Raw genomic sequence first — 13,857 nt, forward strand, 5'->3', positions numbered from 1 at the left:
TTTAACCCCCTAAATGCTGCTATCAAAATTAATCGGAGCGTCTAGAGAGCAGGCAGAGGGAGGATCCCACTCTGCCCTTGGATCGGCGCCCCCCCCCCCCCGACGTTATCACGAGGGTGCGATTGTTGTTGTGGTGGCTCGAGCTGGCAAAGTTCCTACACCATGCTCAGAGCATGGTGTAAAAAGTTTGTCTGTCAGCACTGACAGTTTGTAAAGTATGGCAAAGCTCCTGCTTTGCTATTCTTTACAAGTGATCAGACTGCAAAAAGTGAAAGTCCCATAGTGGGTCAAAGTAAAAAAGTTAAAAAAAAAAAAATCTAAAAATATATATGAAAAAAAAAAAAATTATATATATTTGTACCCATAAATTATTTTTTTTCATAAAAAAATATGTAACAAAAATGCACACATTTGTTATCGCCACGTCCGGAACGACCTGACCTATAAAACTGTCCCACTAGTTAACCTCTATAAGTGAACACCGTAAAAAAAGTTTTTTTTTTGTTTTTTTTTTATCATACTGCCAAAAAAAAATGGAATAAAACTTGATCAAAAAGACGAATGTTAAATAAAATGGTACTGCTGAAAAAGTCATGTCCCGCAATAAACAAGCCACCTTACAGCTCCATCAGTGGGAAAAATTTAAAAGTTATAGCTCTCAGAATAAAGCGATGCAAAAATATATATATTTTTTTCTATATAATAGTTTTTGACCCGAAGAATAAAGCTGCCTTTTCAATTTTACCACATGCAGAATGGCATGAACAAAACCCCCCAAAAAACAATTCCTGAATTGCTGGTTTTTGTTCATTCTGCCTCTAAAAAACTGGAATAGAAAGCGATCAAAAAATGTCATGTGCCTTAAAATGATACCAATAATGTCAACTTGTCCCTTAAATAAACAATAAACAAGCCCTTACATGACTGTCGGTTGAAATATGGAAAAATTCTAGCTTTCAAAATATGGCGATATAAAAACTAGTTTTTGCAAAAAAAAAAACTTTTAGTGTGTGATAGCTGCCAAACATAAAAACCTGATATAAATCTGGTATCGCTGTAATCACACCAACCTGATGAATAAAGTCGTCTAATCACTTATACCGCACGAGGAACGGCGTAAAAAAAATAACCATTTCTTGACCTGCTGTTGATTTATTCATTCTGCCTTCCAAAGATCGCAGTATGGATCGGCTCACATTTACCCTGTGCTCTACGCTGAGCGCTTACACTGGGGTTTCCGTTTAAATCTCTGAAATACGAGATTCAGACATAACCTCCGGCAGAAGATTCCCTGTAATCTTCAGATGGAGGCACTGTGGGCGCCGTCTGATGCCAGGTGATCCGACGGTCTCTGTTTTTTTAGGCGTGCTTTAAAGCGTGATCCGCCACAGTTTTGTGCACCGCTGAACAGAGGCCAGTCGGAGTCCAGAGTGACTCTGCTGCCTCATTATAGTGAATGGAAACCTCGATATCAGTGCTCAGCATAGAGTGCTGGATAAATGTGATCCAAAATGTTCCAAAAGCTTCAACACTATCCACCAAAAAAAAAAGCCCCCACTCGGGTCCATCATCTGTTATCGGAAATTTAGGAGGCTTCCACATTACTGGTAGCACAAAGGCTATGGAAAAGCAATGAAGATGAGACACCAGACCCAACAATGCAGACGAGCTGAAGGCTGCTATCAAAGCAACCTGGATTTCCATAACTCCTCAGCAGTGCCACAGGCTGATCGCCTCCATGCCACGCCGCATTGATGCAGCAATTGATGTAAAAGGAGCCCCGACCAAGTATTGAGTGCATTTACTGAACATACATTTCAGTAGGCCAACATTTCAGATTTTAAAAATATTTTTCTCCTTCCCCCCATGTCGGCACCACAGAGAGAGAGGGGATCTGCCCTTCAAGGACAGGAAACCTACAGATAAAAAGGGCAGCACCTCTCTCCCGCATCAGTTGGTTTCCTGTCCTTGACGGGGACCTACAGAAAGAATGAAAGAAAGAAAAGAATCAAAAGAAGAATATGGACTTACCAGGCCCGGCCAGACCGGTTCGGGCAGCGTGGGTTCCCTGCCTTGGCTGGTGCAGTGCCCTGTAGCGCCACCGCTAAGGTCAGTGGGCCTCCAGGGTGGCATGGAGACGCAGCGCTGAAGCAGACCGGAGCCTCTGCGTTCTCCAGTGATGTCGGGGCCCAGGTCAGTGAGTATGCCTGGGCTTCCGGGGCCATTGCGAAAGCGCGCGCTGGGTGTCTTCCCTCTGACGTGAGCTGCAGTGCTCCACTGGGTGTCAGCGGTCTGGGCGCGCGCGCGCACCGGAAGTGTCGCGGTGCCCTCTGGGAGCAGTGTGTTTGAACGCGCGCACGGGAACCCGGAGCACGTTATGTCCAGCAAGAGGAAGCGTTGGGGGGGTGGGATGGACTCCCCTCTGGTGGGGGGGGTGTCCCCCATGCTGGAGGTGGACAGCCAAGTGGACAAGCCAGGTGAGGGGGGCGGAGCTCTATAGGGGTTAAAATGCCGGGAATGCGCCAGGGAAGTGCTTCCTGGCACACTCTGGCACCGGCTATGAGCGAGCAGGAGATGCAGTCCCTGCACCCCCACTCATCACCACCTCCGCAACATGGGAAGCGTGCGAAAGGACCCCCCCCCCCCCCCAGTGACTCTTCACGCCAGCACAGCCAAGGTGATGGTGGAAGCGGGTCATCCTGCACGTCTACGCAATGCAGCAAGGACTCCAGCGTGGCGTCAACTTTGAGGAAAGGCCCATCTATTGGAACGAGTTCCTCTTTAAATACGGTATTCCCTCTTACAACGGGACAGTAAGTGATCTTCGTGAAAACTCATTTGTAACTTGGGACCCCCCCTCTCTTTTCTTCTCTCATCAGGGAAGGAAGAGTACGGGCAAGTCCAAACACAGGACCTGCGCGCTTTGCGCAGAGGATCTGCCCACCACATGGCAAAAAAGACTATGCAACTTTTGTATTGAAAAAACAATTTGCGAGGAGACCCCTAAGTTCGCATCAGAGCTCAGATCCCTGATTAAATCCCAGGTTGAAGATACCTTCAAGTCCCTGCAGTAGAGGGGGAAGAAACGATAAAAAACCAGGAACCTATCCCCTGTATCAGGATCTAGCAGTTCGGCCGGGGAGGTGGTAGACTCAGATTCGTCCTGCTTATCTTCGTCCTCGTCATCTTCTGAGGGTGGGGGTCGTAGCGGTTTCCCTATAGAGGGTACGGATAATTTAATTAAGGTAATTAGGTCCACTATGGGGTTGGTAGATCCTCTCTCCAAGAAATCAGTCCAGGATATGATGTTCAGTGGCCTGGAACAAAGGAAAAGAAGATCTTTCCCTCACAATGATAAAGTTCACTCCCTGATTAAGAGGGAATGGAAAAAGCCGGAAAGGAAGGGCTTGTTGTCACCTAAGAGAAAATACCCCTTTGAGGACCCGGTATGCTCCTTCTTGGGAAAGGCGCCAAAGTTAGACGTAGCAATAGCTAAAGCCTCTAAAAAAAATTTCCCTGCCATTTGAAGACATGGGGGGTGCTAAAGGACCCAATGGACAAAAAAGCGAACACCTTCCTAAAAGGAGCCTGGGAGGCCACAGGGGGAGGGTTAAAACCCGCAGTAGCAGCCACATTTACAGCCAGTTCTTTAATGGTCTGGCTTGATCAGCTAGAGGCGCAACTTAAGAACAAAACGTCAAGGGATAACATACTAGGCTCCATCCCAGTAATGAAGGGCGCAGCAGCTTTTTTGGCTGACGCATCAGCCGATTCCGTCAGTCTGGCAGCCGGGGCTGCCAGCTTCTCTAACGCGACCAGGCGGTCCCTCTTGCTTAAATGCTAGGCTGTGTTCCATTCCTTGCGAGGGTGAGTTCCTATTCTGATCTACTCTGGATGATATCCTTGACAAGGCTGGGGATAGCAAGAAACGCTTCCCGGTCCTCTCCGGTACTTCATACAGGAAGTCCTTTCAGAGCAGAAAATTTATGCGTAGAAAACCCCCCAAAGACCAGGATAGGTGGGAGGATAGGAAGAAAAAGGCCAAAGGGTTTATGTTTAACAGGCCCCCCCCAGTGACAACAGGAAACCCGACCCATGAGAGTCAGCCCCAGGTAGGGGGGAGACTTCTTCATTTCTTCCCAGCCTGGGAAAAAATATTGAACAGCTCTTGGATTTTAGACCTGATAAAAACAGGGCTGAAATTCCAGTTTCACTCCATCCCCCGTCCAAACATCGTTATAACCCCCATGAGGTCATCAGGGGTAGAACAACTAGCACTAGAACAAGAAATTCTAGGCCTAATAGGGAAAGCAGTCCTTCAAGAAGTCCCTGCACAGGAGGAAGGCGAAGGATTCTACTCCCCTCTGTTCCTCAGGACAAAAACAGACGGGACATTCAGGACAATTGTAAACCTAAAAAAATTGAACACATTTCTAAGGGTGCAAACCTTCAAGATGGAGTCAATAAAATCGGCAGTGAAATTGTTGTTCCCAGACTGTTTTATGCCTGTCCTGGATCTCAAGGATGCCTATTATCACGTCCCTCTACACAGAGACTACCAGAAATTCCTGAGTAGCAATATCGCTATAAGGAACAGTCAAACACTACCAATATGCGGTCCTCCCCTTCAGTCTAGCAATTGCCACTATTTTTGTGAAAACCCTTGGGGCTGAAGTAATAGCCCATCTGAGGGAGCAAAACATCCTGATCATCCCGTACCTGTACAATCTGCTAATAGGCAACTCTTTCAACCATTGCAAGGACCATGTAGCAAGGGTCATGGATTCCTTGCCCAATTTAGGCTTGCTTCTGAACCTAAAAAAGTAAAGTCCAGGTTGGAGCTGGATCAAGTACAAGAGTATCTAGGCATCTTATTAGATTCGAGGAATCAGGAATGCTGTCTCCCGGCAGGGAAAATCCAGAATATGATAGCCCGGATATCTCGTCTGAAAGACCATCCCTCTATGACTCTGCGGGGAGCAATGTCCCTTCTAGGTTCCATGACTGCTTATATCCCGGGGGTCCGTTGGGCTCAGTTGCATACCAGGGACTTGCAATGGGAAATCTTGGGGGCAGAAAAGTCACTAAAAGGGCGCTTAGAAGGTCTGCTAATTTTGTCATCAAAAACCTTGCTTTCCCTAATATGGTGGACAGATGTGGACAGTCTAACCAGAGGCGTTCCATGGGCAATCTCAGTGTCGCAGGTCCTAACTACAGATGCAAGCCCCAGGGGGTGGGGAGCTCACCTAAACGACCAAATAGCTCAGGGGGTCTGGTCAGAGGATTTGGAAGGGGTATCTTCCAACATGAAGGAACTTCTGACAGTAAAATTCGCTCTCAAATTCCTAAACACCCTACGGGGACACCATGTAAGAGTTTTTTCAGACAACAGGGTAGTAGAGGCATACTTAAATCGCCAGGGGGGGACCCGGTTCCATTCTCTACTACAGGTGTACATCCTCCAGTTAGCAGAGAACAATTTGGAGTCCCTGTCTGCACTCCACATAAAAGGGACAGAAAATATCACAGCAGACTTTCTGAGCAGGACCCAGCTGAGACAGGGCGAATGGGAGCTGAATCAGTTGGTGTTCAACCAACTCACGAAATTATGGGGGAACCCTTCCATAGACCTATTCGCCAACTGGCAGAACAAAAAAGTGGACATATTCTGCTTGGTCAACCCCCAAGGGGGGAACCCAGCAGCATTAGATGCTTTCTCAATCCCATGGAACCACCAGCTAGCTTATGCCTTTCCTCTGATCGCTCTGATTCCGGCGGTTCTGAGGAAAGCCAGGGAAGACAAGGCAAGCATAATTCTAATAGCCCCTTTCTGGCCAAAGAGGCCCTGGTTTTCCTGGCTAAGGATAATGTCCACCTCCGACCCCTGGGTTCTTCCAGAAATTCTGGATCTCCTTTTCCAGGGACCGGTCCTCCACCCTCAGGTAGCAAATCTACACTTGACAGCCTGGATTTTGAGAGGGCGCTCTTAAGGGATAGAGGGTTTTCCCCGAATTTAATCTCCACTCTACTACAGTGTAGGAAACCCGTAACCACCAGACTTTGCGGTAAAACCTGGAAAAAATTCCTCTCATTTGCGGGTTCGAAGGTACAAGGGGAGGCCCCCATTGCTTCCATCTTAAAGTTCCCTCAAAAGGGGTTGGAGCGGGGTCTGGCCATAAGCACTCTAAAGGTTCAGGTTGCGGCACTAGGAGCCCTATACAACTGCGACCTGGCCAGAAATTGGTGGATTTCTAGGTTCATCAAGGCATCACACAGGTCTAGGCCCATCCCCTCCCTGCATACTCCTCCTTGGGACTTAAATTTAGTTCTTTCAGCCCTAACCAAACATCCCTTTGAACCTTTAGTGGATGCATCTCTAAAAGTCCTTTCTCTTAAGACGTCACTCTTAGTAGCCCTCACATCGGCACGTAGAGTTAGCGACATACAAGCCCCCCTTTATGCAAATTCTAGAGGACAGGGTGACTCTTAGGACTGACCCCAGCATACCTTCCTAAGGTTGGATCACACTTCCATAGATCGCAGGAGGTCACCCTCTCTTCCTTTGCCCAAATCCTAAAAACAGGGGGGAACAAGACCTACACACCTTAGACGTCAGAAGATGCATTATCCAGTACTTAGGGGCCACACGAGAGTATAGGAAGGACAGGTCTCTTTGTGTGCTTCCAGGGTCCTCGGAAGGGACAGAAAGCTTCCAAGGGCACACTGGCAAGGTGGGCCAGAGATGCCATCTCCTTGGCATACTCATCAAGCTGGGAGACCGCCCCGGAGGATTTAAAGGCTCACTCGGCTAGGGCAGTGGCAGCCTCCTGGACGGAGAAAGCCAGCGCTTCAATTGAACAGATATGTAGAGCTGCAACCTGGTCTTCCTCTTATACATTCTATAAGCACTACCAGCTGGATCTAACCTCTTCTTCAGTCCTTACTTTTGGTAGAAGGGTTCTGGAAGCGGTGGTCCCTCCCTAAACGACACTTCTCTGTAATTCTCTCCGTGGTGTCGTCATGGAGGAAGGAGAAAGACGTAGTTACTTACCAGTAACGGGATTTCTCAGAGCCCATGACGGCACCCGCACATTCCTTCCCTTCACGCATGGGTGTGCAAGTTTATTTAATATTTATATTTAGTCACGAGGTGTGTCTGGTAAACTCCTTAAAAATGCTAAAATTTGTGTTACTAACCTGGGGATCCTCTCTGTGCTCTGTAAACAACTGATGAGGGAGAGAGGTGCCGTCCTTTTTATCTGTAGGTTTCCTGTCCTTGAAGGGCGGATCCCCTCTCTCTCCATGGTGACATCATGGACTCTGAGAAATCCCTTTACCGGTAAGTAACTACGTCTTTCAAGCTGTTATAAAGTATTCTAATTTAAAGACTTTTGTGTTTTCCTTGGCTGTAAGCCATAATCATCAACATTAACAGAAATAAACACTTGAAATAAATCACTGTTTGTAATGACTCTACATAATATAGGAGTTTCACTTTTGTATTGAAGAACTGAAATTAACTTTTTGATCTAATTTAGTGAGATGCACCTGTAGCTTTAGTGGTCAGTGTAAAAACTGCAAGATTGACGAAGAAAATACTTTTTACACAACAACCTGATTTTAAAAAAGTGCCAGGGGACAACCGGGGGGAAGCTCACAGATATCCCACTTCTGCCACCAATTTGTCTGGAACAAGAACCAGTACCTCCAATCATCAGAACAGTTACGCAGTTGACTAACGATTGATGGGAGATGCCTCTGCTGCTTTCCCTACTGGGCAGGTTATTCTGCTCTTCCAGTGAATGTTTAGTATATTCGCATCCGATTCCAATGCATGGAATTTGTATACAGCGAATGAAATAAGAATTGAACAAGTCACCAATTTTTTGAGTAAATATATTTCTAAAGGTGCTATTTACATGAAATTCTCACAAGATGTCGGTAACAACCCATCCAATCCACACAGGCAAAGAAATCGCACCATAGATATCCATATATTAAGTTTTATGTGTAAAATGGCAATACTGTATATGTCACGCACGTGGATTGTGGACCCTCTGTGCCACGGTCCGGGCTTACCCTTGGAGGGACGTGGCTAAGCAACCAATTTGTTTTCGCTAGAGCGCCTGATGGTGAAGTTAGGCTTGAGCTGCAGGTGGCCACCAGGTACCACTCCAAGGGCAGTCCCCGGTACTGCAGCAGCTGAGCCCAAGGGTCAGTATAGCAGTCACAGACTGAGAGTCACTGGCAGGACAGGATTTGTATACAAATACAGGCAGTATGGATCCTCAAACACTTGACAGGAATGACACTAGTACTGGTTCAGGTAACGCCGGAGTGGTGTGAGGCTCGAATAACACTGATGACAGGGACAGGTTCGGGTTCAGACTAGGCGGGTCAAGCATCTGGTTCAAACAGAAAATGTTCAGTGACCTGACAGCTAACTTTTGTTTGTCCCTGCTAGTTATCACTAAAGAGGTCATTGTACAGGCACCTCCCTAAAGGGTACCGTGCCTTAAATACCTGATGCCTCCCAGCTATTGGCTGGGGTCATTTCTAAAGTGCACGCTACCCCTTTTATGATTCAGGGAACACACACACTAAGCATGATGCCGGGAGACCTGCGCGACATTTGCGGGACAGAGAGATCGTGCAGGGAATGCAGACACTGCTGTGCAGCCGGAGCAGTGGGTATGTCAGCGTGCCTTCCAAGAGGAGCAGTTATGCCAGCATTGGCGTTACAGTACGATTATAATTCGGAATCTGCTTTTATTAAATAAGATTCACATAGCTTTTGTTGGTGATTACGGCTGGTCAATAGGATGCGGCTTCGTCCCAAAAAATTATGGGGTCCTCAAACTTAAGGATTCCCCCCCCCCTTTCAATGGAGGTCCCAGGCAGGAGATATTAATTTTATATTTCCCATTATAATTTTAGTTTTCTATAGATAGAAGACTTGGCTTATCCAACTTTGTCCATCTGGCCAATATTAATTCAGGGCTGATGTGCAGACCGCACAGTTATGTAAGTAAATTTGTTACGTTCGACTTTTTCACAATGCTGAAAATGTCTCCCATAACTGTAGGACCTACGCTGTCACAAAAAAACAACAATATTCATAACTGGACTTTGGTGCCAGAACATCTGCTTCTAGTTCTTTTGAGCAGAGGAAGCCTAATCTCCGGAGGCACTAAAAGCATCGGCTCCCAGCCTTTGGTATAGACTTTTTGTCTGCTCTCTATCAGATAACCTACTTCAGTTACAACACCCTGCTGTGAACAGGTAATTGAACAGGGGGTCATATGGAATTGTTAGCTCTTGTTCCCTTTCCAAGTTGTGATGAAGCCCTGTTTCAGTCTTCAATATGACGATGACATGTCCCCTCTAGAGATGGATTTATAGATTGGTCCCATTACACCATGACAAATAGGTCATTTACTGATTGCTTCCCTTTATATCTATAGTTGACATTTGCGTGCAGAATGTTACATAATCACACTGTCAGTATATCTTTGCCACCTAACTAAATTGCTGAATGCAGCAGTCTGAGTGCTGGAAATCCTTTCATGGTGGGATTTATTAACGCACAGTTCACTGAGTAGTCCTCAGATAATGGACTCGGTGGAGCGGACAGTGTGCTGCCGTGTACTGTACTAATGAATGTCAAATGGGATAAGTAAACTGCAGATGAGTGTGTCAGGTTTCCACCGGTGCCCATGATGCCAGTTTCTCTTTATAGATGACGAAACTTTGTGTCATAATCCAAACTTGGGTGATTGGTGATGGCAGGAGGAGTTGAGGGAACGCTTGTGAGAGCCTCCAGGGGACGTGATGCTGCAATAGTACTGATGAGTTTCCAAGCAGTTTACAGCATTGACAGACGGAAGACAACCAGTAATGGTATTCTAATCATTGTAGATACTAAAGTGTCATGTATGCAGGTTTTCCTGATCGTCTGGAGATTATAACATGGATTATTAATAATAATATTATTTTTTTTTTGTGTAAAAGGAAAATAATGTAGGCAGATTAAATATAATAAGTCTCTTAAGAAGGCTTAGCACATCATTAACTAAAGTCCATGTGAACAAAACCTTATGGTCGTGGGGGTGAGTCCTGTTGTAGACCATCAACACTTGGCACGACCCAAAAAGCCAAGTGTGAACAGCACATCATCTTGGATTAAAAAAATCGCTTCTCCTTTATACCCCTTTAATGGATTTTCAATAATGAGTATATCCACCATTGGCCACTGACTGACGTGTTTCTTGCGTACACTGTCTTACAGACTAAGATTAGGAGTGCTGTGTACTCCAGAAATATGTCAGTATGTGGCCAATGTTGGATATACTTTTTATACCCTTTTCATTGATTTTCAATAAAGCAGAAGCAATTTTATTATAATCAAGTGGATGTGCCGGTCACTCTTTAGATACTACTACAGTTTTGCTATCCAAGTAGAAATGTGTTGGGTGGGTCTGTACATGTAGCAGTAGTTTTGGCAATATGTGTGTGTATGTACAGTACAGACCAAAAGTTTGGACACACCTTCTCATTTAAAGATTTTTCTGTATTTTAATGACTTTGAAAATTCTACATTCACACTGAAGGCATCAAAACTATGAATTAACACATGTGGAATTATATACTTAACAAAAAAGTGTGAAACAACTGAAAATATGTCTTATATTCTAGGTTCTTCACAGTAGCCACCTTTTGCTTTGATGACTGCTTTGCACACTCGTGGCATTCTCTTGATGAGCTTCAAGAGGTAGTCACCGGAAATGGTCTTCCAACAATCTTGAAGGAGTTCCCAGAGATGCTTAGCACTTGTTAGCCCTTTTGCCTTCACTCTGCGGTCCAGCTCACCCCAAACCATCTCGGGTTCAGGTCTGGTGACTGTGGAGGCCAGGTCATCTGGCGTAGCACCCCATCACTCTCCTCCTTGGTCAAATAGCCCTTACACAGCCTGGATGTGTGTTTGGGGTCATTGTCCTGTTGACAAATAAATGATGGTCCAACTAAACGCAAACCGGATGGAATAGCATGCCGCTGCAAGATGCTGTGGTAGCCATGCTGGTTCAGTATGCCTTCAATTTTGAATAAATCCCCAACAGTGTCACCAGCAAAGCACCATCACACCTCCTCCTCCTCCATGCTTCACGGTGGGAACCAGGCATGTAGAGTCCATCCGTTCACCTTTTCTGCGTCGCACAAAGACACGGTGGTTGGAACCAAAGATCTCAAATTTGAACTCTTCAGACCAAAGCACAGATTTCCACTGGTCTAATGTGTCCATTTCTTGTGTTCCTTAGCCCAAACAAGTCTCTTCTGCTTGTTGCCTGTCCTTAGCAGTGGTTTCCTAGCAGCTATTTTACCATGAAGGCCGGCTGCACAAAGTCTCCTCTTAACAGTTGTTGTAGAGATGTGTCTGCTGCTAGAACTCTGTGTGGCATTGACCTGGTCTCTAATCTGAGCTGCTGTTAACCTGAGATTTCTGAGACTGGTGACTCGGATAAACTTATCCTCAGAAGCAGAGGTGACTCTTGGTCTTCCTTTCCTGGGGCTGTCCTCATGTGAGCCAGTTTCTTTGTAGCGCTTGATGGTTTTTGCAACTGCACTTGGGGACACATTCAAAGTTTGCCCAATTTTTCAGACTGACTCGCCTTCATTTCTTAAAGTAATGATGGGCACTCGTTTTTCTTTACTTAGAATTTGTATTATGGCAAAAAAAAAAAGCAGCTAACAGTCTATTCAGTAGGACTATCAGCTGTGTATCCACCTGACTTCTGCACAACACAACTGATGGTCCCAACCCCATTTGTAAGGCAAGAAATCCCACTTATTAAACCTGACAGGGCACACCTGTGAAGTGAAAACCATTTCCGGTGACTACCTCTTGAAGCTCATCAAGAGAATGCCAAGAGTGTGCAAAGCAGTCATCAAAGCAAAAGGTGGCTACTTTGAAGAACCTAGAATATAAGACATAGTTTCAGTTGTTTCACACTTTTTTGTTAAGTATATAATTCCACTTGTGTTAATTCATAGTTTTGATGCCTTCAGTGTGAATGGACAATTTTCATAGTCATGAAAATACAGAAAAATCTTTAAATGAGAAGGTGTGTCCAAACTTTTGGTCTGTACTGTATATCTGTAGATATGTTGTAAATCATATGTTATACAACTACAGTGGGGAACTTCTACTCACTGATTATTTTTTTTGTTTTTGTAGTTTCAAAGAAACCCGAGAAGAGGATGTGTGGCTTGTGGATGTAAGTCTTCCTGTCAATCTTGTATTTTCTTTGTGAGATGTATACATGTCAATGTACTGACACCAAAACATGTCACTTTTTATTAGTGATATTTTGCCAGCCTTAAAGGATGTCCAAACTTTATGTGGATCTTTATGCCAGGAAAATCTGACTCGGAAACCTAAAATGATTCTTGTGCTTTTTTTCTATGCTGATTTTGTGCATGGGGCTTCTCCTGCCTTTTTTTTTTTTTAATTCAGAAACACTTCATGAATTTTCATATATTTTTTTTTTTTTTTGTTTGTACTCTGGAAAAAAAAAAACATGAAAAAGCAAAAACAGCACCTTGTGGACAATATGCAGATTATAATCTTAGATTATTTTCTATTAAGATATACTTTGAACGATTTCAGTTAAGCGCTAAATCTGCTACATTCTATTGCGTGACTGATCTTTCACTCTCAATTTCCGGGTAAAATCTGTTTTCAGTGAACATAGATTTTCCCATTACTGAGATAGGAGCTGACAGTTGGTGCCTATAAGGTTCCATGGAGAACTGCAACTCATTTCAGGAGAACTTGCAGCAGAATGTCTGTCTGCCTCTAGTTCCTCCACCTCCCTTCTCCATAGAACCTTCTGAAAACCAGCTGCCATCTCCCATCTCATTAATGGGAAAATCTGTATTCACTGAAGACAAAAAATACAAGTGAATTGAGTATAAAAGATCCGTCTGGGAGGAGCAAGAAGCAGATTTCTTTAATATATGTTACAAAGTATCTTATTTTCATGTGTACTATTGATTAATGAAGAAGAAAAAAAATTAAAATCATGGTTACTCTTTAAGTCAACTTTAAAAGATGCTCGTGTTTCTTGTTTTCCAATTCCTTTGTCTCATTTGTGCCGAAAAGAAGAAATCTTGAATTCAAAGCTTGATATTGGCTCACTTAAGTAAAAAATAGTTTCCTGTTGTTTTTCTTTAACTACAACAGACCGCCCAACCTCTTAATACTTCAGGCTGCCCTGCATCTAACTCTGTCTATGATTTTAAGAACGTCATTGCAGTTAGCAGCTGTACAGAAGTCTTGCAGCTGGCGAAGCGGGAAGACTTCTCACAGAGGGGGCAGAGATGGTTGACTACCATCTCTGCCTTCCTGATCGCTGTGCAAAACACTATTTAAGAAGTAGTAAATTCGCTGCATGACCCAGTTCCAGTGATCATGTGAGTGCTGGGACGTAACAGGAGCTGCTGGGTCTCAGGTCAGGTCTGCCTTCACTCAGCAGTGGAGGCTTGAAGCTTAATTTGCCCTGAAACTAAGGGGTATTCAAATGTTAAAATGATTTCCTCCCCTTGTCCCTTCACAAAAGGCCTCTTATGATGGTGAGAGGTTGTCCCATGACCTGTGTACATTTTTCTCAGTCGATCTTGGAATAATAAGTTCTATAAATGAAAGTGTTAAAAAAAATGTTCCTGAAACAATCTTATAAATGTGCCCCTGCTGTGTACTGTGTAATGGCTGTGTCTGACCATGCAGAGGTGCTCCCATTTATTTTCTGCGTATACCACCACCCTCCACAAAAGCATAAATCAAGCATGATAAGTGAGTAT

General features: G+C 44.6%; 1 protein-coding gene across 1 annotated transcript in view; it reads left to right on the forward strand.

Annotated features, from left to right (window-relative positions):
* Positions 1-13,857, forward strand: part of TMX3 (thioredoxin related transmembrane protein 3) — a 110,856-nt gene that overhangs the window by 7,788 nt on the left and 89,211 nt on the right. Inside the window, exon 3 of the mRNA XM_073678964.1 lies at positions 12,233-12,272. Coding sequence (XP_073535065.1) covers positions 12,233-12,272 — 40 coding nt within the window. The remainder of the gene's footprint in view (positions 1-12,232; positions 12,273-13,857) is intronic.

The sequence above is a fragment of the Phyllobates terribilis genome, unplaced genomic scaffold, assembly GCF_046119375.1.
Source record: "Phyllobates terribilis strain yellow unplaced genomic scaffold, ASM4611937v1 Scaffold_4__5_contigs__length_816908805, whole genome shotgun sequence".
Taxonomy (NCBI): Eukaryota; Metazoa; Chordata; class Amphibia; order Anura; family Dendrobatidae; genus Phyllobates; species Phyllobates terribilis.